At 49.0% G+C, this 23,619-nt stretch overlaps 1 protein-coding gene across 6 annotated transcripts in view; it reads right to left on the bottom strand.

The window, feature by feature from the left end:
• AP2A1 (adaptor related protein complex 2 subunit alpha 1) overlaps positions 1 to 23,619 on the bottom strand; it is a 37,894-nt gene that overhangs the window by 8,349 nt on the left and 5,926 nt on the right. Inside the window, exons 2-17 of one of the 6 annotated variants that reach the window (XM_081837684.1) lie at positions 23,242 to 23,310; positions 18,747 to 18,889; positions 17,376 to 17,569; positions 15,756 to 15,885; positions 14,989 to 15,090; positions 13,940 to 14,048; positions 11,132 to 11,282; positions 10,200 to 10,368; positions 9,615 to 9,752; positions 8,932 to 9,114; positions 7,273 to 7,370; positions 5,865 to 6,096; positions 4,401 to 4,565; positions 3,708 to 3,773; positions 3,456 to 3,616; positions 665 to 736 (exon numbers count right to left, since the gene is read on the bottom strand). In XM_081837684.1, coding sequence (XP_081693810.1) covers positions 665 to 736; positions 3,456 to 3,616; positions 3,708 to 3,773; positions 4,401 to 4,565; positions 5,865 to 6,096; positions 7,273 to 7,370; positions 8,932 to 9,114; positions 9,615 to 9,752; positions 10,200 to 10,368; positions 11,132 to 11,282; positions 13,940 to 14,048; positions 14,989 to 15,090; positions 15,756 to 15,885; positions 17,376 to 17,569; positions 18,747 to 18,889; positions 23,242 to 23,310 — 2,182 coding nt within the window. The remainder of the gene's footprint in view (positions 1 to 664; positions 737 to 3,455; positions 3,617 to 3,707; positions 3,774 to 4,400; positions 4,566 to 5,864; positions 6,097 to 7,272; positions 7,371 to 8,931; positions 9,115 to 9,614; positions 9,753 to 10,199; positions 10,369 to 11,131; positions 11,283 to 13,939; positions 14,049 to 14,988; positions 15,091 to 15,755; positions 15,886 to 17,375; positions 17,570 to 18,746; positions 18,890 to 23,241; positions 23,311 to 23,619) is intronic. The other 5 variants (XM_081837685.1, XM_081837687.1, XM_081837686.1 and 2 more) reach the window with 5 other exon arrangements.

Raw genomic sequence — 23,619 nt, 5'->3', positions numbered from 1 at the left:
CCCACAAGCCCTCCTTTGGGCCTGAGGTTCAGGACACACGCCCCTTCACGGCCTGGCCCTGCACTCTCCTTTGCTGCTTTTTCCTGGCTGAAATGGATCCCTAAACCATGGGTAGGCAAACTAAAGCCCGGGGGCCGGATCCGGCCCAATCACTTTCTAAATCCGGCCTGCGGACGGTCTGGAAATCAGTGTGTTTTTACATGAGTACAATGTGAGCTTTTATTTAAAATGCATCTCTGGGTTATTTGTGGGGCACAGGAATTTTTTTCCTCCAAAGTATAGTTCAGCCCCCCCCCCAAGGTCTGAGGGACAGTGGACCAGCCTCCTGCTGAAAAAGTTTGCTGACCCCTGTCTTAAACTGTGATGATCTCACTTGCTTGCCTAGATGAAGGTGTGTGGGCATATGTAGGAAGCTTCACTGAGCTGCACCTGTTGTCCTGCCCACTTTCACCTCCACCCACATGGACCCTGGGAGGCTGCCCATGAGGAAATGCAGCCCCCTGGGCTGAAAACGCTTCCCAACCCCCTGAGCTAATAGCACAGATGGGATCAGGCTGGTGAACCAGAGAAAGCCTCTTGCGCCAAGGGGGAAGAGACTTCCAGTCTGCCGCTGCCACCCACAGCCCCAGCCTCTGGGACCCACAGTCCCACTGCAGGATCTTACTTGTGAAGCAGTTCATCGGCCTCAGCAATAGGCAAAGCGGGGTCCTCAGAGACAGATGCGGCAGCCCCTGAGCTGAAGGTGGTGGCAAAGGCCATAGCAAAGGGGACCAGCGGTTGGCAGGGGTGGGGAAGAGAGAGAGAAAGAGAGAGCAGAAAAGTTGAGTCACCAGGGCGCAGCACCAGGTTAGTACCAGAAGGAGGCAGAGAACAAACACACACGCACACAAATATATAGACACCAAGCCAGCATGCAACATAGCAGGTGAGGAGGCAGCGGAAGGACCAGGCACTGTTCCTAAGCAGCTTCTAAAAGAAAAGGTTGGGAACCTTTGGCTCTCCCAGTTGTTGCTGAACTGCTATGTCCATCATCCCATTGGCTATGCCTGCTGGGGGTGGTTTAGCAACAACTGAGGCAGGGGGCAAAGTTTTCCCACACATACCTGCACTAAAAGGACAAGAGCAAAATGTATTTGCATCATCACCACCTTTGCTAAGATACATATAAAGGAGAGGCCACCGGATGAGACCATCACAGTCTTGCATCCTGGTTCGCCAGTGGCCAAGCAGGTTCCTACGGGAACCTACAAGCAGCAGGGCCCAAGTACGGCAGCGCTTTCCCTACCTGCGATTCCTAGCGGCTAGTTTCTAAAAGCACGTTGCCTCTGACAGTGAAGCGACAGCACATCCCTCAGGGTTAGCAGCAACTGCTAGCCTTATCCTCCGTGATTTTGTCTAATTCTCTTTTAAAGCCATCCAAGTGAGTGACTTTATGCATAGGCAGACTCTTCTTCCTCCAAAAATCATGCCTGCAAGCAATTTAGGTGCCCTGACCTGCTAAGAAGCTCACCTTCCCCTCAAAGCTCAAGAAACCCAACTCTGAATTCCTTGACTCAGAGACACCTGCCACCCCAAGGGAACCCACGACTCCTTTGTGGTAGGACCTACATCTGCACCAACCTCCCACACTGCTGCCACTGATAGTCCAGGAGATCTGGCTACCAGTGGCTTAAACCAACCTGCTTTCTCAAAGAAGCATGATATTCTAGCCATGGGCCTCCACCCCCTGGACCATGTGATCCTCGCTCACATGAAGGATGTGAAAGGCTTAAGGCAGTTAAAAGTAACTCCCAATTCCTCAAAAGCCCCGGGATGCAATGGCCTCTCTGGCCTTTGCAGTCTAGAGGCCCCAGAGGCGACACTCATGTCAGGAAAGAGAAATTCCCTTTGGGCTGTTTGCTTCTGTTCCACAGCTACCTCCACCTATCTGCTTGCTTGGAGCTATCTGTGTCCATGGCACTTTGGAACACAAGAGCAGAGGGTCCCTGCCCCAAGGATCATCCAATCTCAAAATTCCACCCAGAGGAGAAAGAAGAGGACAGGGAGGCAGTATGCAGTTGTTTCGGCTGCATGTGCGTAGGCTTAGTTACAGTGTGATGTGTGGGACGAGGGGGTGGTGCGGGTTTCATAGCAGGCAAGAAAGGTGGTGTCAGGCAGGTGTTCTGGGACGCCGCTGCAGGCGAGAAAGGACGGAGGCACTGATGTTCAGATGATGGAGGGTGGTGGAGCCGGAAGAAAGAAGATCACTGGCAGAGATGTATCATGATATGGGGGGCGGAGAGAGATTGCGGGCGGGACAACAAGGTCGGGAGGGGGGTGGCTTTGAAGGCAAGGACAAGGAGCTTGAGCTGAACTAAGGCTCTTTTGCTGACACAGCACCGGACAAGGAATAAGAGCCTTGATCAGACCAAAAGCCCATCCCAGTCCGGCATCCTGTTTTCTCAGTGGTCAACCAGATGTTACAGGGAAGACCACAAGCAGTGCTCTTCCTGCCTGTCATTCCCAGCAGCTGGGCTTCAACTCCCATTGGCCATGATGCCTGGGCTGATGGAGGTTGGGGTCCTGAAAGACTCAAGATTCCCCACCCCTGTCACAGAACATTGTTTCAACTTCCATCATCCTTCTCCTTGCACAGAGAGCTGAGGTGTAATCAAACACACAGGTGGTTTTTTTTAATTGCTAGATGCCCTCTCCTCCTTTCAGCTGATGGGAGTCCTAACAGAGAACTGGGACTCATTGAGAGATGCCCCCAAAGAGGTTGGGGAGGTGGGGTAAATAGCAGGGTGGGCAGTATTGGCAGAGAGAGAGTTTCAGCCCCTTACTCTGCAGGCAGGCCAGCCTCCACCAAGAGGGATGAAGGACTCTCGGGAGGAGCCTCCAAGTCACTGCTTCGTCCAAGGCAGAGCAAGAGAGAGAGAGAAAGAAAGAGAGAGAGAGAACCATTCCCAAGAGGCAGCAGACAGAAAAAGAGAGATATACACACACGCACAAAAGAGGGCAAAGAAACAGAGAGCAAGACAAGGCCACGAGGACTAACACATGCCCCTCTCCGAAAGGACAGAGAAAGCCCATAAGGTCCCCACCATCTTGGAAACAAGCACCCTCAAAATCCATCTAGCCTGCCCAAAGCAAACATGAACACAGGGAGGAAAATCCACACCATCCCTTCTGAAACACAGGACCAGATACCAGGCCAGGCTTCTTCTCGACTTTCTGAGCTAGCTGTGGTTCAGAGTTACTATTCCTGGCAACGGGAAAGGCCCCTATATCCCCGTTCTGTGAGTGACTTTCCTCCAGAAAAAAATGGCTTGCACCCTTTTGACGGAGAGAGCATTCGGTGGGCCTTGGGTCTACAGGAGTCCGCCATTACTCGCCGCAGCACCACTCGCCCAGTTCCCCTGGGAAAGCAGAGGGCCAGAAAAGCCTGTGCCCACATCCCACCAGGGCCCCCTCACCTCAGGAAGTTATCTTCTGCGCCAGACACAAGGCCAGTTGCGGATGAGGGGCTGTCCGAGAAGACGTCCACTAAAAGGTTGCCAGCACTGGATGGGACGCCGGAGGCAGCTGCTGGGGTTGCCCGGAGGCCGAGGAGGTCGGCAGAGGGGGATGGCGTCGACTGCGGGGAAGCGGGAGGGAGGGAGAAGCCAAGGTAAAGGTCCTTCCATGCACCTGCCTTGAGAACTGAACCCATGAACCCTGGTACCTACCTTGGGGGCAGAGGAAAAGGCACCGGGCCCTGCGCTGTGGGAGCATGCTTTCTCTCTACTCCTGCACTAAAATGTGTCCAGAAAAAAACAAATTCTGCAATTGGAATAATTGTGCAAATTGGACACATTCGTACATCAGATTCATTAACACCTCCTCATTTCTGCGGGGAAGGGACAAGCCTCTCGGTGCTGCCTTTTACAAATTCTGTTTTCTATATCTATTATTTCTTTACCATTTCTAATTTACAGATCTGCATTTCTTTACTAATTCTAATCTCTAGATCTATATAACTCTATACAGTATCCATCCCTGCTGCCCACCTCTCAGATTTGCATTTTATCTTTGGGGCAAGGCCCAAGGGGAGGAAAGAGGGGTGCACTGTGCGCATGGCAGCGCCAGGACACCAACCAGCTTGAGACATCACAACTACATTTCTCCTGGTTGGCAGATCTGGCAACAAGCTGACAAATTCTTAATGGAATTTGTCAGCCATCGCAGAATCCACCCACCCACTTCCCTTCCCACTTTACAGCACCACAGGCTTTCTGGTAAATGGTTCTTGCCCTGGGCTTTGACTCCCGAGACCCCCCTTCTCCAAAGAGCCCCGGTCTCCCACACACAAGGCACCATTTTCTTGCCAGGGGACACCCCAAGTCTCCAAGCCCCAGACCCTCCCTCTCTTTGGCACTCACGGCAGTGCTGGCTGAGGGTTCCATGCCCCCATTGATTTCGGAGTTGGGGTCCTTCTTGCCGTCATCCAGCTCGCTGCCAGCCCCGGGGCCCTTCTTCTTCTTGAGCTTAGCTAGGATGGAGGACTCGCGCTCAGGGAATGGAGGCATCTCCTCCAGCACCGTTGCCTAAGGGGCGGAGTTGGGGAGACGGAGAAGGGTTCGAATGATGAGTTATTCGTCTGCTTTTCATTTACGGCTTGGTTATGTCCGCCGAATGGAAAGGTGGCAGGATTCCCAAGGACGTGCTCTAGGGGGAGCTGGCTTCAGGCACCAGGCCCATTGGCAGACCAACTCTGTGCTACAAAGGATGTCTGCAAATGTGATGTGAAGGCTGGCAACACCAACCCCACCATGTGGGAATCCCTTCCAGACAACCACAGTGCCTGGAGGCAAGACAGTCATAGAATCATAGAATCACAGAATCATAGAGTTGGAAGAGACCACAAGGGCCATCGAGTCCAACCCCCTGACAAGCAGGAAACAGTGATCGGAGGAGGAATGACTGCTGGGCGGAGCGCAGAGAGAAGCAACGCTGTGGTGCATTTGCAGCCGCACAGCTGGACGCCTTCATCTGCCCCAGCCACGACAAAACACCCTCAGCAGGGGCTGTAACTTTTCAATAGTTTGACTTCACCCCCAAAGGCGCATTGTCCCCGAGACGGACGGACGCCAACAACTTTTTCATTCATGACGCTTCTATTCTGCCCCATAACCACAGTTCTCTTGCCAGCACCAGTTTTGTTTTTAAATGCAGCAGAAACAATAAAATACCAACCCAGTGCCCAAAACAAGCAAACGGCAGAGATAAAATTTAAAAAGCCCATACAATTCCTCTTGGAAAAGGCAGATCTTACAAAAAACTTCAGGGAGCCAAAATGCTGGAATCCTCAAAGGCTCCAGAGTCCTTTTCGGCTCATGGGTCAGATTCCTTCATGTGCGGCGGACGTACGGCCCACCCAATGTTGTTGGACTACAACTGCCATACAGCCTGATCATTGGGTCCCACTGTCTGGGGCCGATGGGATTTGGAAAGGGAGCTGTGGCTCAGAAGGTCCCAGGTTCAATCCCTACCACCTCCCGCTTGCTGAAACCCTGGAAAGCTGCTGCCAACCAGTATAGTCAGCGTAGGCAGGGGAAACAGAGGTCTGACCCTGGTATATAAGGCAGGTTCCTTTTCCTGGCTCCCCATTGTGGCCTATGGTGAAGGGGCAGAAATGGGCTTCTGGCGCAGCACAAAAAAAATCCCAAGAGCTGATTTCAATTCACAGATCGAAGCCTTACGTCTCCCCTTATTTGATGCAGCTGCAACCAGTTTCTCTTTCAGATCAGCCAACTCTCTTCTCCCACCCAGTCTCCCCAAGATGAATGTCTGACTTAGCTACCAGCCCACCCGTTTCTCGCAACATTCCCAGTTTCCCCCCTCACCAAGACATCGGTGCTGGCAATGGAGCTGAGCTTGAGGTACTCAACTGCCCGCTGCTGCAGCTCCACGTCGGCATTGCGGATCTGGCTGTCGGAGCGCAGCACTTCCTGGATGGTGCCCTTGGTCTCAGGGAAGAGGTTGATGAACTTGATGTAGGTGGAGAGGAGCAAAGCCCGGGTGGAGACGCTGCAGAGGTGGAACTTGGAGTGCAGGAGATTGAACTGCACCAGAGGGCTGGAAGAGGGGAAGGAAGGAAGGAAGGAAGGAAGGAAGGAAGGAAGGAAGGAAGATGGTAGCTTGGTTTCTCAAACGGCTTGGCTCCCAAACAAATCGGCTCCCGAATGTCACAAACCCAGAAGTGAGTGTTGCAGTTTACAAACGTTTCTCGGAAGCCGAATGTCTGACGCAGCTTCCAATTGAGTGCAGGAAGCTCCTGCAGCCAATCAGAAACCGCACCTTGTTTTTCGAACCATTTTGGGAGTTGAACGGACTCCCGGAATGGATTAAGTTTGAGAACCAAGGTTCCACTCTATTATACTTTCTTTCTAATACCCTGCCCATCTGACTGGGCCCCAGCTACACTGGGAGGTTTCCTACAAAAATAACAACAAAACAATGACAAAATCAAACATTAAAAGCACTCTGAAATAGGGCTGGCCTTCAGATGTCTACGAAAATTTTTACAGATTCTAACATCTGCCAGGAGGGCGTTCTGCAGGGCAGATGTGACTACCAAAAAGGCTTTCTGTCTGGTTCCTTGTAGTTTCACTTTGTGCAGTGAGGGAACTACCAGAAGGCCCTTGGTGCTGGACCTCAGTGTCTGGACTGAGTGATGTGGGTGGAGATGCTTCTTCAGGAAGGAGGCACAGGTTGAGGGTGGCACCATTTTTAGCTGCCACACTCCAAGTCAGCATAGCAGAGGGGAGGGGACCTGAAGCAAGGCATGCCAACGTGCCTCACCAAGCTAAGAAAAGAAGGGGACGAGCCTCTGCAAACAGAACTAAGCCCTAGTTCTCCGTGAGGCTGCTAACCTGTCCCTGGGCTGTACCATTCATTTCAGACTGCAAGTGGAGGCTCACGTGTTCGAAGGATCATACAAAAAAAATTAAATATAAATCCCACCTCCCAAAAGAATCTACATGCCAGAGTCCTAGCCTTGCCATCTCCCTGACATGCTTGGCCTAGTGCCCACTGGAATGGTAAAACAAGGGCTTCCAGGGTTGAGAACCACAGGGTTGCTGCCACAGGGATTGGAGAGAACCAGCCCACTGAATGGGCTTGAGGAGGCATCTCACTCAGAGCTGTTTTGAGGATCGGTGGATGGAGGGAAAGAACCTGTCACCAATAAGGTGGGCTAGTGGGTCCCTCTCCTAGGTGCTGCCCACATCCCTTCCTCCCACAGTTCCCAACCTTGAGCGAGGATCTCCAGCGATGAGGTTCCCAAACTCCCCTAGGATGTAGCCGCCAACTTTGACCATGTTCTCGTGGCAGGCGGGAGCCTGTAGGGCCTATGGAAAACAAAGGAGATCTGTAATGTGCTGTAGGGAGGCAGGGAGAAAAAATAAGCCCCCCATTCAGGTTCCCATGCAACCATCAGGCCATAATTTAGCCCTTTTCCTGACGTGTCTCAAAAGGACTAACACCGCAATTACCTCAGGCTCTTTTAGGTTCATTCTGGGTCTCTAACCCAGAAAGAACTGTGGCTGAATCGAGATGCACAGGCAACTCCCAATTTATGTGGGGGTTGTGTTCCAAGGAACCATGCGTTTAAGTGAAACTGCGCATACTTGGAACACCACTGAAAAAGGCTGCAAGCACCCCATTCAGTCCCTGCCCCCCTTTTTAATATTTATGATTTTCAGGTTTATACATTTCAAAAAAATTACAGTCATTTTAACATTTCAAAACTTGGCTTCCTTCCCTCTTTCTGCGATTCCTTAAATTTATTCTTAATATCTTCTGCATATCCAAATTAATTTAATTTGTTCATTTATTCATCCACTTTAAATACATACTCTTATGAAATTGCAGGTTATTACAGTTACAGGTTATTGCCCCCTTCTGTGACATTTTCGGGTCACTTCCAGGTTTGAGGTGCGGTTGCGCACATACTGAACATGCTTAAAATGGTCGCTGCCTGTACATAAATTCAGTGATGAGACTGCTGTAGAAGCGCATTCATCACAGTTTGTGACACATGGACTGCCATCTCCCCAGGACTGAGCTTAGGGCAGACTTCTCTCCCTCCTCTGCAGTTTGTGACAAAGACTGATTCGCACAGAGCTGGTTGGTTGTTCCTTGTGTTTATAGGTCTTGGAACTGCCCCCCGCCCCCCCGTTCTTGTTGACAGACACATCTAGACGTACCCTTTGTGACAGACACTTTATTAATATTGTGAAATCAACTCACCTAGATTTGCAGAATTCCTCTTGGGCCTTTTTGTATCTATTAGCAGCCCTCTAGCGAGGCAGCTGGACATACATCTCACCCACCCACAGAGCAAGCAGCACTGGGAAAATGGTGGCCCTGTGGATGCTGTTGGACTCCAACCGCCATCATGCCTGATTGCTAGCCATATTCTGGCTGTGGCTAATGGGAGTTGTAAAGGTAAAGGTACCCCTGACTGTTAGGTCCAGTCGTGGATGACTCTGGGGTTGCACACTCATCTCGCTCTATACGCCAAGGGAGCCGGTGTTTGTCCGCAGACAGCTTCCAGGTCATGTAGCCAGCATGACTAAGCTGCTTCTGGCGAACCAGAGCAGCGCATGGAAACGCTGTTTACCCTCTCGCTGGAGCGGTACCTATTTATCTACTTGCACTTTGATGTGCTTTCGAACTGCTAGGTTGGCAGGAGCTGGGACCGAGCAACGGGAGCTCACCCCGTCGCGGGGATTTGAACCGCCAACCTTCTGATCAACAAGCCCTAGGCTCTGTGGTTTAGACCACAGCGCCACCCATGTCCCAATGGGAGTTGTAGTCCAACAATATAGAGGGAAGAGAAGTCTTCTCCCCAGAGCGACAGGGCAGGCAAAGAAGAAACGGTCAATGACTCTGACCAACCCCACCCACCTCAAAGACCGTCTTGGCAGCATAGCCTTGGACGTCGTCTCGGTTGATGACGATCTGGATGACGCGGTACCAGACCTCCTCGCTCACATAGTCCCCGGCGATACGGATCAGATTGAGGATGGTGTCCACATACCAGCTGTAGTCCACTGCGTATTTCTCAGCAAGGATAGCCACCTTCAGCACCTGGGAGATATGGAAAATGAAATATTGCCCTGCCCTGCCAGTTCCTATCAGGCTTTAAGCCGCTAGGGGCCACTCTTCAGTACCAGCAAGGCTGACCGGACACCTTGATGCTGATGGTGCTGTGCCCCCTTCTCCTCCCCACCATTCCACATTCAGAAGCCGATCAGAATGGCAGCTGAATATTACTTCAACACTGGCGAAGGGAAAACATCTTTCCATGCATACACACCTCTTTCTCTAATCAAAGGGAATGGCTAGTGGTTGGGAGATCTCAGAGCTGCCACTGTTGCCTCCCTCCAAATTTCCATCATATGCCAACTGAGGCAGCTGCCCTGCTCTGCCCAACAGTAGGGCCGCCCTGCACACCAAATCCCTCTAAGAGGATTTGGAAACTCCTGGCCTCCCCCCACCCCCCGCCCTTGCTGTTTCACAGAAATCTACCTAGATGAAGAAATAAGCTCCCACAGCTCTCTTCCCCACGAGCTGAAAAACCCACTCACAATCTCCTCGCGGATAGAGTAATCTGCCGTTTCCAGGTAGCTGAGCATCTCCGAGACGATCTGCTTGGCATTGGTGCGGTCGCACATGGCGTAGAGGAGATCGGCTGCCCGCTGGCGCACGCTCACATCCCTCTCCGTCTGGGAAAAGGAAGCCGGGAGTGTGAGACCGGCAAGTTCTTGGCTGCGGCATAACCCCAGTCTCCACTCTTGCCCAGGCTGGCTCGCACACTTACAAACAGAGCATCTTCTGCAAGCTCACTACAACAACCAGCAGTTGGATAGGATGAGATGAGCAAGAAGAGCATTCAGGTGGTACCAGGCTGAAGTGATGCTCCATTGCTTTCCAGCGGCTCATTTCCTGCTATGCTCCTCAGTCCACGGATGGGAGGCTGTGGCCCTTGAGATGTTGGCAGACTCCATCTCCCAATGGGGAATACCCAGTGAAATGCTCCCCCCCTCCAAATTTCACCACCAGCACACGGGGAGAGGATTTGGGGAGACCACACTCTCTCAGCCCTTCAATCTCATTCCGCGTGCAAGCTACCTCGCCCCTCTGCTCTGCCCATGCCTTCAATGGGTTCTGACCTTGAGGGCGTTGATGACGGTCTCAATGTGGGTCTTGACGGCCTCGTGGGAGAATTCAGAGCTGGCCAGGGTGCACATGCTCTCGAGGGCCAGGTATCGGAGGTTGGTCTCCCGATGCTGTAGGAACTGGCCAAGTTGATTACATGCCCGCACCAAGAGGTTGGGTTCGCTGTGGGTCAACAAAGTTAAGCCCCATCTGAGCATGGCAGGAGGGACATCCCAGCAGAGCTCAGCAGCTGACTGCACACTTCTCAAATCAACCACATTGTCATCCAATGTCCCCCAGTTTGGGGAAAGGCCATAGCTGCATATCATAATTATTCTATGCCTTAACTCCTCCATGATGTTCTCAGATATATATTTTACTGCTGTTCTTACTCAAAACCTACGTGCATTTTAACCTGTTTACATTGATTTTTAAAGTAATCTACATACACTTTCCAATCCTCCTTAAACACTGCCTCATCTTGATCTCTAATTTTACCAGTTAAGCTTGCTAATTATGCATATTCCATCAATTTCAGCTGCCTATGTTCTTTAGATACAGCCTCGTTTCACCAGTTTTGCACATCTAGCATTCTCGCTGCAGTTGTTGCATATTAAAATAAATTTGTCTGATTTTTTTGGCACAACCGTAGAAGAAACGTTTTTGGGAGAGTTTCCTTAAACATTTTCTTTATCTCATTATAAATCATCTCCCAAAATCCCTTAGCCCCTCTCACGTCCACCACATATGGTAAAATGTAGCTTTTCACATACCTGCCCCTTCCTTTCTCTGGTTTTGCCCTGGTGCTGCCATCTAAAGGTTGCCAAGGACCACTGAGACACTTGCACAGTGAGATATCTTTGGAAAAGCACCAGGCATTTTTTCTCACCGTCTCATTTAAAGAGCCTTCATGCTAAGGAGGAACAAATGAGGGTGAGGTGCTCACCTGTCGTAGTGGATGATGAGACTGATGGCTTCAAAGAGGATAGCATTCTTGGCATTGGAGTGCTGGACCTTCTTGGACTTGGGTGGCTCCTGGGCCTTGTTGAGTATAGTCTCCAGGCACTCAACCAGACGTCCTTTCACTGCTGCATCTTCTGCGGGGAAAAGCAGAGGGTGCAAAGGCCAGGAAGCAGCATGTTAGAGCAGGTCCCAGCAAGGGGAGAACCCAAGGCTCACGGCTCCCAATGACCATTTACATCTGCTTTGACTTTCCCTATGGAGAGACCAATCTAACTCCATCCTATGTTAATTTCACACATGTTCATTCAAAAATCCTTTCCCTCCCATTTCTGCAAGAATCTGGGCTGCTTTTGACAATCTGTACAAAAAAAATGTCCTTGAATATGTACCACAAAATACATCTTTAAAGACATGTTTCATCTCAGTGTATGGATTTCTAAGTGCTTTTCATCCTAAACATGCATTTGGGTAAGATTTTTTGAGAAGAGCATTGAAAACCCAAAGGTTAATGATGTTCTGATCCGTGTACTAGTCTGGGAGGTGGGAATTAGGTTGGTTCTTGGCTCCCACACAGCCTCCAAGTGTGTTGAAGGCCTCCAATAAAGATGTTTGAACAAAAGCTGTGACATTTTGTGATGCTATATAAATGTTAGGTCCCCTCCTCTGACATGCAGAAAAGGAGATGGGGAGGGGAAAGGGGAGCAGCATAAATTTGCGGGAGACTCATTCGCATAGCAGGCAACTGGGGTTTCCTGTTACATCTGAGGCAGGCCTCTGAGAAAGAAGAGATGAGAAATAGATAAAGTAACCTCTTCTACTGGGTCAGTTCAAGGCCAGCATTTCATCAGCTAAGCTGGACCAAGTGAGGTCAAGCTTTCAAGTACCTACCCAATGAGAAGTTCTATAGAACAAGGAAGTTCACCTGCTAGAGAATGCGGCAGCTAGATTGGTGACTGGGAGCGGCCACCGAGACCATATAACACCGGTCTTGAAAGACCTACACAGGCTCCCAGTACGTTTCCGAGCACAATTCAAAGTATTGGTGCTGACCTTTAAATCCCTAAACGGCCTCGGTCCAGTATACCTGAAGGAGCGTCTCCACTCCCACCCAGACACTGAAGTCCAGCGCCGAGAGCCTTCTGGCGGTTCCCTCGCTGTGAGAAGCCAAGTTACAGGGAACCAGGCAGAGGGCCTTCTCGGTAGTGGCGCCCGCCCTGTGGAACGCCCTCCCACCAGATGTCAAAGAGAAAAATAACTACCAAAATTTTAGAAGACATTTAAAGGCAGCCCTGTTTAGGGAAGCTTTTAATGTTTAATAGGTTATTGTATTTTAGTGTTTTTTTGGAAGCAGCCCAGAGTGGCTGGGGGGACCCAGCCAGATGGGCGGGGTATGTATGTATGTATGTATGTATGTATGTATGTATGTATAAATAAATAATAATAATAATAATAATAATAATAATAATAATAATAATAATAATAATAATTGGGCTATAGCACCAGGATTGGATGCAGTAATGCCTCCAAATAGCAATTGCTGGGAATCACTAGTGGGGAGAGTGCTTTATGGAGTCAGACCCCTGGTCTATCTAGCTCAGCAATGTTGACTAAGACTAGCAGGATTTCAGACTGGGGTCTCTCCCAGCCCTATCTGGAGATGCCGGGGGTTAAAAGCTCAGACCTTCTGTATGCAATGCAGATGCTCTACCACCGACCTATCGCTCTTCCCCTTTTGCTCATGTCCTGCTGACAGGCTTCCCATAGGCATCAGGTTGGCCACTGGGAGAAGAGGGTGCTGGACCGGATAGGTGTTTGGTCTGAAGTGCCCTTCTTGTGATTTGAAGGCCAACATGAAAACCACTTAATTCAATTTCTGGGATTTAGAATGAGATGGGAGGAAAGCGGGACTGCTGGGAAGTACGAGCAGCGTCCAGCACTTCAGAACAGCGACATCTGATAACCTTGGCAATGAACTTCATTATATTAGCAGAGAGATCTGGATATACCTGGCTGCCAGATCCCATTAATCCGCTAGCCTCTGCCTGCCAGAGAATCCAGAATCCCCAGCTTTCTGTTAACTAAACAGAGCCTACAGGCAGCCTGGAATAATTGCCCAGAGAGAACTACTGGACACAGCCTTGCACACAATCCATCTACTGTATTGGCCTGAATATAAGTCGCACCTTTTTTTTCCAAATTCTGACTGTGAAAAGTTAAAGTGCGGCTTGTATTCAGAACCGAGCGCTGCGCACCCGCCTCTCAGCACTACCACCCTGAACAGGGGGCGGGGCGGCTGGCGCCAACTTCAGGAGGTAATGCCAGGAGTCGGTAGTGCCAGGAGGTGAGCGCGCAGCACATTCGTAATCAAGCACTGGCGCCGGCTTGGGGAGGGGGGCGCTGAGCACCATCTGCCCCCCATTCAAAGTGGTAGTGCCGCACCCTCAAGTAAGCCTTGAATGTTAAATGTGCGTCTTATTTGTGGGTGCATCTTATATTCGGGCCAATAAGGTATAATAATAATTTATTATTTATACCCCACCCATCTGGCTGGGTTTCCCCAGCCACTCTGGGCAGCTCCCAACAGACCATTAAAAACACGGTAAAACATCAAACATTAAAAACTTCCCTAAACAGGGCTGCCTTCATTTGATTTCTAAAAGTCAGGTCGTTGTTTATTTCCTTGACATCTGGTGGGAGGGTGTTCCACTACCGAGAAGGCCTTCTTGCGTAGAAGGGCTTGGGTGCCACCCAAAGTGGCTGCCCCCCCCCCCAATTACAGGCCACCTCTTACCTGGGGGAGGATAACACTGCAGCAGCCGCAGGAGCTTGACCGAGAGCCAGGGGGCTGGCACAAAGTAATAGGTGTAGTCCTGGAGGTCTGTGGAGGCCGACGACACAATCTGCCAGAGGGGCAGGGGGTGGGATGTAAAAACACAGCAACACAAACCACCAGTGAGTCAACTATATTAGAACATCCTCATTATTCATTAGTCCAGGGGTGGGGAACCCTTTTCAGTCCAGGGGCCACTTTCACTTCTGGGCAATCTTCTGGGGGGCCACATGGCAGTGGTGTGTGGGGTCAGTGGCAAAAGTGGTTGGAGCAAGCGGGTGGATTCCATCCAGGAAGAGTTCAAGGATACATTCTGGGAGTGACAAGCGGGGCCAGTGAGGAGAATGGGCTTCCAAGGGCCAGACATAGAGGCTCGGAGGGCCGCATTTGTCCTTTAAGGCTGAAGTTCCCCACACCTGCGTAAACCTATTACCACAAAGCCCTGGCAGGGGAACTAGATGTGCTTAGAAACAGTCATGGGGAGAAGCGGGAACCAGATTGTAGTGATCAGATGGGAATCAGAGTCACTTTGCCAGACAGCGGGGTTCATTCCCCCCATGCTGTTTTCCCAATTTAAGTACCACAGCTCAAATCTGTACAAAATACAGCAAAACAACGAGAGAGAGAGAGAGAGAGAGAGTCGTAGCCTTTGTGGACAGACGCAGAGGAACTGATGCGCTTAATACATCACTTCCTGCTCCATGTTTCTTTCCTTAAACAACTGGAAGCAGGTGCAGAGCAGCCACTATTTTCACTGGGGCTGCAGCAAACAGAGGGATTTTTTTTTGGGGGGGGAGGTTAACCCTTTCTCTCCCCACTATAATCCTGATGGCAATCACTCTGTGCCTGCTCTCAGCCCTGGGAGAGAAGCACCCACCTAGTTTAGGGGAATCCTGGTTCCCAGAAATAAGACTCGCACAAGTACAACCAACTGGAGCAGTAACTAAAAGGCAAAATAATTGGTGCCCTGCTCTCTTCTGTGCACACCCCCCCCCAAACCCAGACCTCACCCTGCTGAGCCTGGATACAGCCAACGAAACGCATGTCTTGAAGTCATCGGGATTCTTCTTGCAGAGGCAGGCAATGAGGCTGACGGCAGCTGTGACCACGCCCTGTGTTTTTTTGGGGGGGGGGTGAGAAAGATGGTGTGCCAAGTGAGACCACTTCGAAAGGGGCTAAAGGAGGCACAAATGCACCACTTTCTGGCTCCCACTGGGCATATGATAGAAGGAGAAGTAAAGGATGTGCCGAGTCCGGTGTGCATCGCTACTACATAGGAGCATTTTGGAGCAAATAGCATGCTTTAGTTAAACAGGGGCATAGCTGTCAACCTTCCCTTTTTTTGCAGGAAATTCCCTTATTCCAGCGCCATTTCCCATTGCTATCCCGGATTGTTAGATATCCCGTAGACTGTCCCCCGGGACAGATGAGGCTGCTGATCCCTTATTTTCAAATCTGAAAGTTGACAGCTATGAACAGGGGTCTGTTGGTGGCCAAAGCTTTGTACGCTGCTCCTCATTTGTGCACCCCAGAGTCACCATATACAGACCAATAAAACCTATTGGTTATGAAGAACCTTTACTCTCGGCAGCGTAACTATCCGGCTACTCTTATTTTGAGCTCTGGGTACAAATAGCTCAGTGTTCCCTGAGCGATGGGCCATGTGATAGATAGTGTCTGAGTGGATGTGGAGGGCGTACCATATGTGTATTATTGTGGGGGTGGTTCCATACGTCGGCCCCTAGGAAGCAGAGGCTGGGGGGGGGGGTTTACGTACCATGTGCTGATCATTCAGAAGGTGCACCACCCGCGACGTCCACTCTCCCATGGGCACCAGGTCGGGTGAGGTCTTGTAGAGGCGCAGGAGGCAGAGGGCAGCACTCTGCTTCACGCTATCCATGGTGTCACTGAGGGGCAGTTGCAGACAAATAGGTGGGTCAAGATGGGTGAAGGAAGGAGAATGGGTCAATAGCAGAGCAACTGATGATCCATAATGAACTGAAAAAAAATGTTTAAAAGTACTTTCCCAAAAAATCTGAGTCCTTTCTGTTAGGGATAATTCAGATGAAAATTCCCAGGTGTCAAAAAAAGGTTATTTATGTATGCTAGTACTACGGCCTATGTTTTGTTCACCTCAAAATGGAAAATGAGCGAGGTCCCAACCAAAGAAGAATGGCAACTTAAGTTGACAGAATATGCACAACTTGCAGACTTAACATATAGAAGAAGCAAACAAGAAGAACATATGTTTAAAGAAGATTGGAAAATGTTTATTGACTATACGGGAAATAATTGTGTTCAGCTGAAAACGCTGGCTGCAGTAAGAAAAACTCAGCAGTGTAAATAAGTTTTGATGGATGCAGTAAAATATGCAGGGATTTAAAATATGGAAAGTTTTTGTAAAATATGCAGGGATTTAAAATATGGAAAGTGAACCATGGAAAGAGAAGAAAGGAAGTTATTGATATCTTAAGCATGTAAAATGAGTGTTTTAAATCATAAAACAGAAAATTTGATGAAATAACAGTGCGTTAGCAGTGGATTGATATTGGGACCGTCCACACTGTTCCGCTTTGTTAGCTGTTCTGCGATACTTTCCCTGTGTTACTGCTGTCTAGCTAGAGTGCAAAACATGGGCAACAAAAAACACCACCCTGAACATTTGCGGCATAAAAGGTTCCAGGGTTTTGGGAGGAAACTACAGGACAGGCACCAACTGGGAATGAAGCAGGATGGCTGCCACAAAACCTTTGGAGGCACAAAGAGCACTGGAAGTGAGACTGTGCATAATCGCACAGATGGCATCACATCAGATCACAATACAGTGGTACCTCGGGTTACATACACTTCAGGTTACAGACTCCGCTAACCCAGAAATAGTACCTTGGGTTAAGAACTTTGCTTCAGGATGAGAACAGAAATTGTGCTCCGGTGGCCTGGCGGCGGCAGGAGACCCCATTAGCTAAAGTGGTGCTTTAGGTTAAGAACAGTTTCAGGTTAAGAACGGACTTCCGGAACGAATTGAGTACTTAACCTGAGGTACCACTGTAAAAAGGATGCCTGGAAACACAAACCAGACCTGTATACAGTGGTACCTCGGGTTACATAAGCTTCAGGTTACATACGCTTCAGATTACAGACTCCGTTAACCCAGAAATAGTACCTCGGGTTAAGAACTTTGCTTCAGGATGAGAACAGAAATTGTGCTCTGGCGGCACCGGTGGTGGCAGGAGGCCCCACTAGCTAAAGTGGTGCTTCACGTTAAGAACAGTTTCAGGTTAAGAACGGACCTCCGGAACGAATTGAGTACGTAACCAGAGGTACCACTGTATGTTCCTTGCCTCTTGTGGATAGACTCCCTCTGAGCAAACGCTTTTCTCTAGTGGGACTGGCTTACCCGGCCACCAGGATGCGGGGGATCTCAGAGGCAAAGGCCTCGGCCATCTCACGGCTGCCCACATTGGCAATGCAGTGCAGGGCCAGGCACATGAAGGTGGGGTTGCGGCTCGCCAGGTCATTCTTGATGGCATTGTTGATGAGGCGGATCAGCTCGCTATTGCAGTTCACCAGCACCGAAATGAACAGGTAACCCTAGGGCAGAGAAGAGGCAGATAAATACACATGCAGGCACATTCTGAGCTAGGGGAGAGGCATGGACACACAACCCACAAAATCATAGAGGCTTTTCTCCACTCTGTCCCACAGCAGAAAAGGGGCCAGAACGAAGTTGGCTGGCGCTCCCGAGGCAGACAAAGATCGTGTGCACACCGTACATGAAAAGCACGTGGCTTGCCCCAAAGACTCATGGGAACCGTAGTTCACCACACGGAGAACTACAATTCCCAGCACAAACTACAGTTCCCAGCATTATCTGCGGGAGGGGTGGGCTGTAAATGTGTGGCAAATGTATGGCGTGCATGCAGCCATATAATGTGCTGTGCAGGTCAGCAAACAGGAGCTCCTTTCTGCACTACAATTCCTGCAGCGACACATCCTGGCAGCCAAACTGTTTCCATCCAAAGCATTTTAGAGTTGATTGTCAGTGCCATGGGTCACTCCTTTATTTAACAGGCATGATACTTCCTCATTGATGCAAATAGCTCAAAATACAAAGAAGAAAAAGAATAATACCATGTGAGGAAAGTGAAAGAGTGGGGAGAATTGGAATGTTGTGGGTGTGGATAATCATTGGCCCAGAGGCCAATGCTGCTGAACTTCAACTCCCATCATCCCTGGCCATGCTTGCTAGGGCTGATGGGAGTTGTAGTTCCACAACATCCAGAGAGCAAAAGGTTCTCCACATCTGGGATACAGAGGCCTAGACTGAAACCTCTATCCAGGCGTAGTTCACATAAAACACCAGAAAAGGTGGAAAACTTGTTCCTGGATGACACCAACACAGAGGTGTGTGTATGTATGTTGCACAACAGAAGAATACTTGTCCGTATTTTTTTTATTAAAAAAAAAATCCCTAGATGTCCCAGGGGGAGGGGGGGAGTACTATATGTGAGATATAATATCCTGACCCCCTTGGAGTGAATAACAACAATGTAATGAAAATAACTAGCACAGCCTTCCCTAATAAATTCCATACAGACTTGGCACTCTGACTTCTGATGATAACATAGGTAGGTAGCTGCCTGTTGCTCCTTTATATCTATTTATACAGATGGGGAACTGAGACCAAGGGAGAGCTGGAGCCAGTTTAACGGGGGGGGAGGGGGGAGACCCCCCAGCCTCCCACCCCAGGCCCCTCAAGCCTACTCACAATTTGCTTCTCTGTGTATTTGTTGGAGCTGAGCAGGTTGACAGCCTCCATGTGACCAAAGTCGATGTCATGGCCCAGCAGGAATATGAAAAGCAGCTTGCAGACATATTTTTTCTTGCTGTAACCATCCAAGGCTTTATCTCCTGAGAGGGGAAAGAGCAAGAGGGAGAGGGGAGGGGGAGGTCACTGGCACTGCTGGAAGGAGAGAGGTGTCTTGCAAACCAGGAGCGTGGGAAGGGAAGGAAGCAGGGGCAAAAGCTTTCCAGCCTAGTACTATCAAGCCTTCGGAAGGCTTTCCTATTTTGAGCTGCCCAGGGTGGGCTTGAGAAGGAGGCAGGCCTTCTCAGAAAATTTCTTCTAACTGTCGCAGAGAATTTCAGAGAAGGGAAACCTGTGAAACCCGCTCCCCCCCCCCATTGTTATTGTTATTAAAAGAATTTCTGTGATACCTTTCAAATACCAAGGAGGTCCACAAAGAAATGAAAGCCTATTCTCAAAATAACATGAACAAAACCAATAATAAAAATACAGCTGCCACTAATTGAAACACATAGGAAAACAGCCACATTGCGACATTCATAATTGATAAACAAACCCATTAAAAGAGCATGACAATTAAAACAACAATAAAAGTAGGAGATTCACATCAGGAGATCAGAGAAATGATCATCTCAACAGGGGTGTTGATGTGCTGTTGGACTCAAACTCCCATCAGCCCTAGCCAGGATGGGAAATAGTCAGGCATGATGGGGGGGGGTCCCAGCAACATCTGGATGACCACTGGTCATTTTACATGGTCCCTGCAATTTCACTCTGGGCCAGAACAGACCATTTTGCTGCCTGAGGTGCAGAAGCGAATGCCCGGAAGGTACAGATTACTCAAGGCCAGCCGTGTTATTTTAGTTGACGCAGCCAATCCCACAAGTCCCTTTCTCCAGCTAAAAGTACAATACTAATAAATTAAAATTGCCAGCCATTCGCTGCTCTTCCATAGCACCCAAAAATGCTGCCTGAGGTGGCCACCTCACTCTGCCTAACAGAGATGCCTGACCTGCTTAATGGGCATAGCAAGTTTACCTATGGGATCCCTTACCCCATATATGCACTGTTACAGAGGCCAAATAATGCCCATTCCACACTTGTAAGTAATCTATATTTTTAGTGTGGCAGCACCTACCCTTTGGATCTCCTGCCTTCACTGTACACCTCTACTTACGATCATAATCCGTTCCAGAGGCTCATCCGCTGGGCGAAACCGGATGCTAGTAGAGGCGCCGTTGTGCGCATGCGCATTCGGCGGCAGCGCACTTCTGCGCATGCATAGAGGCGGCAGCCACTTGTGCGCACGCATAGATGGCAGAAGCTGCTTCCACGCATGTGCGAATTGCAGCAAACCCGATGTTTACTTCCGGGTTTGCCGCAGTCGCAACCTGGAACGTCCGCGAGAAGAGGCGGATGTAAGACAAGGTTCCACTGTATTCTTTTTCAGTGCTATCTGTCATGGATGCTTTAGCTGAGATTCTTGCATTGCAGGGGGTTGGGCTAGATGACCCTTGGGGTCTCTTCCAACTCCACAATTATACGATTCTATGTAGACGTTGCATGTCTTTCATCTCTTTTTTTAGCTACTGCTGACTTTAATATTTTTAAAAATTTTTGCTTAAAATAATGGTTTTAACTGGTTTTTTAATAAACAATTTGAATGTTTTATTTTGTATTTTTGCAAACCGCTTGGAGGTTGGTTGGTTTTTTTAACACTAGCAGTATTTCCCCCTCCCCAAAACCGCACAAAGTCTATGACAATTGTGTCTCATATCGAATGTAAACGAACTGTGAAAAAGACACTGTGACTCAAAAGTGGAATCTCTGTTTCCTGTTTGTTTTGTAACACAATATTTAATAAAAACCAATTTTAAAAAGCAGTAATAAAATGGCATATGGATTTTGTTAAATAAGTAAATGACTACAAACTTGATCCCCTTCCCATCTCAAGGATAGAGTTTCTCAGGCTTGGATTCTGTTTCATCTCAGCAGATTCTTCCCACTGGTGCAAGTGGGCTCAAAAGTGCCAAAAGTTCTGTCCACAAAATCTCTGGATTCCACTTTGGCCTCTGGCAAGTGCTATACTAAACATCCCTTTTCAGGTAAGGGAAGGAAGATTGTATCCCTTTCCAGGCTACTCTAACCAGCACTGCAGAGAAGAAGAGAACTCTCTTTTTCTCCAGTCTCTTTCCAACAAAGAAGGAATTGCTTAGGAAGCTCCTGGTATGCCCCGCAGAGGACCTCAAAGTCCACAAATGACAACATTTTGGAGGTCCCAGGTCGCAAGGTGGTTAGATTGGTCGCAACTAGGGCCAGGGCCTTTTCAGTACTGGCCCCAACTTGGTGGAATGCTCTGTCACAAGAGACTCGGGCCCTGAGGGGCTTGACATCTTTCCACAGGGCCTGCAAGACAAGAGCTGTTCCACCTGGCCTTTGGTTTGCACTCAGTCTGACCCTTATGTTTCCCTCCCCTTATGGTTTTGATCTATGGGCTACTTTTAAAATGAGGCTGCATTTTAAAATGCATTTTAACCTGTATTTTAAGTTGGGGTTTCCCCCCCCCCCATTATGATTTTACTGTAATTTTACTGGTGTTAGCCGCCCTGAGCCCGGCTCTGGCTGGGGAGGGCGGGGTACAAATAAAATTTATTATTATTATTATTATTATTATTATTATTATTATTATTATTTATGCAGGCATGACTTAGTGTGTTTGCGTGCATGCGTACATACATGCGAGATGGGGGGAAATACTGTGCCCAGGAGTATCGTAAAACACATTTGTGATGCAACCTTGGGGGCAATGGAGCTCATGGAAGATCCATTCCTCTCCTGCAACACTAATGCAGGAAATTACGACAATATATTATAAAAGTCTTCAATTTGAAATTGCAAAGAAGCTTTTCATAGAATAGAAGGTCAAACTGCTGCCGCATTGTGGTTGTGCCATTCATTCTTCTCCCCACCATCTGAGCTATTCTTGATCAGAACCGAGGAAGACGTAACTGTTTCGTAACACGCGGGGACGGGGAGCGAGAGGGATCCAAAGCAACACTGAGCAAAGGAACTCTACCCAGGTAACCATTTCTGCCAAAAGGCAACATGCTGCCAAATAATGAGAGCTAGAAACTTTCTCCTTCAAATTGAAACGAACACTCAGGTTCAAAGGGTTCTGCAAGCAGTTTCGAAACTGCAGCATGCAGTTAACATCCACAGATTCCCAGACAGCTAGATTATGCTGTGCTTCAAGGAGGAGGTTTGGTGGAGACAGCCAGTGTAAGAAAGGAACCAAAACTGCTGGATTTTCTGGGATGGGGTTCTGGAAACCAGAAGGTTCTCTGGAAGTAGCCTAGTGGGAGTCTGGTGGGATAAAGAGGATCTAAGCTGTGTATGCATTTGTGGTAGTCACTGCTATCTGCCACATGACACAAAGTGAAATAATTGGGGTTGGTTGTCTGGTCCTTAACAACATTATTGTGTTCCCAGGGGTGGGTGGATAAGTGGATTGTACCTGAAGGGACTGCTGGCTTGTCATGCTTCTAACTCAAACATGTTCCTCCTTTAAAAGAAACTTGTCACAAATTGCACAACTGTGCACTTTTGACTGCCCTACCCCGCCCTCCTTGTTTAATGCCCTGACCACAAAGACTGTTGAGGAACTGAGCTTGTCAAATTCTGCTAATCCAACCAGGAACACAGTTTGGGTTTCTGTTCCAAGCCTCCCCTCTTTTGTTTTGCAGCGGAAGCAGAGAAAATTGCCCTTCTCCAGCAGCACAAATAGCCCTGCAACACCCACCCACCCCAGCATGTTCCAGAAGCTTCAAATATGCAAAGATCAATATCTGGATCCAGGTTTGGGTGGGGAGGGAGTTCAGTGGATCAGAAGCAAAAGTTTGTCGGGAGAAATGAATTCCTGGGCCACATTGGACGAGACTGGTTTAAAACAGGACTGTGCACGGTGCTGGCACAAGCAACTCCCGGATTCTCGAGGAAGAGAAAGGAGGGCTACCAGTCAGAGCAGAGGGCCTGGGAATCAGACCTTTTCAAGTTCATTTCAATGTCCCAGCTGGAGACAGTCCAGCTTGTGGAGGCAGTCCAGCTGGGACAGTCCAGCTGTTTAGCATTTTGACCCTGAGCCCAGGGTCATCCCTCATCTGTTGCCTGCGGACGGACTACATAAAGCACCTTTCTGCAGAGCATTGCTGACAGGGTATTAGGAAAAGATGGACGGCGAGAGCTGAACCAACCTGGGCAATGACTACAGATAAGCACAGTCGTGGAGGAAGAAAGAGAGAGAGAGAGAGGGAGGGAGGAAAAAATGAGAAACCGTGAGTAAGTCAGGCTGACTCATGAAGCTGCTGTCGGGATCTATGATGTGAAATAGCATATCCTGATGATTGGAAGAAGGGGGAAGGGGGAGAGAGGAGAGAAAGATAGCCAAGGAAGGACTTACCCTTGAATTTGGACCGGATATTGGCCAACTCTTTGTTGATTCGTTTGATTTCAGCCTCTTTGCTCTTACCTGGAATCAAAGACAAAGGCATTCAAACAAGGGACAAGCCAGCCTTCTCTATACAACGCCCACTCAACTCACCTGGATATGTGCTTGGTACTACTAAATGCCTACCAGTACGTAAAGGGAACAAAGAAATAATATTGGGGGAGAGAGAAAGAGCTTGGAAAAAATACCAGCAAATGGAAACGTTCATGAACAAAACATCATCCAGCAACACACCAAAAGGAAAGAGTCATAGCCATTTTGCTGCTTTGCCATCACTTAAGGGCCAAAGTACATGAGATGCAGACCACAAGATCTGTGATCAGAGCTCCC

The sequence above is a fragment of the Podarcis erhardii genome, assembly GCF_964252035.2.
Source record: "Podarcis erhardii genome assembly, chromosome: 13".
Taxonomy (NCBI): Eukaryota; Metazoa; Chordata; class Lepidosauria; order Squamata; family Lacertidae; genus Podarcis; species Podarcis erhardii.
This window is presented reverse-complemented; position numbering and strand designations above follow the sequence as displayed.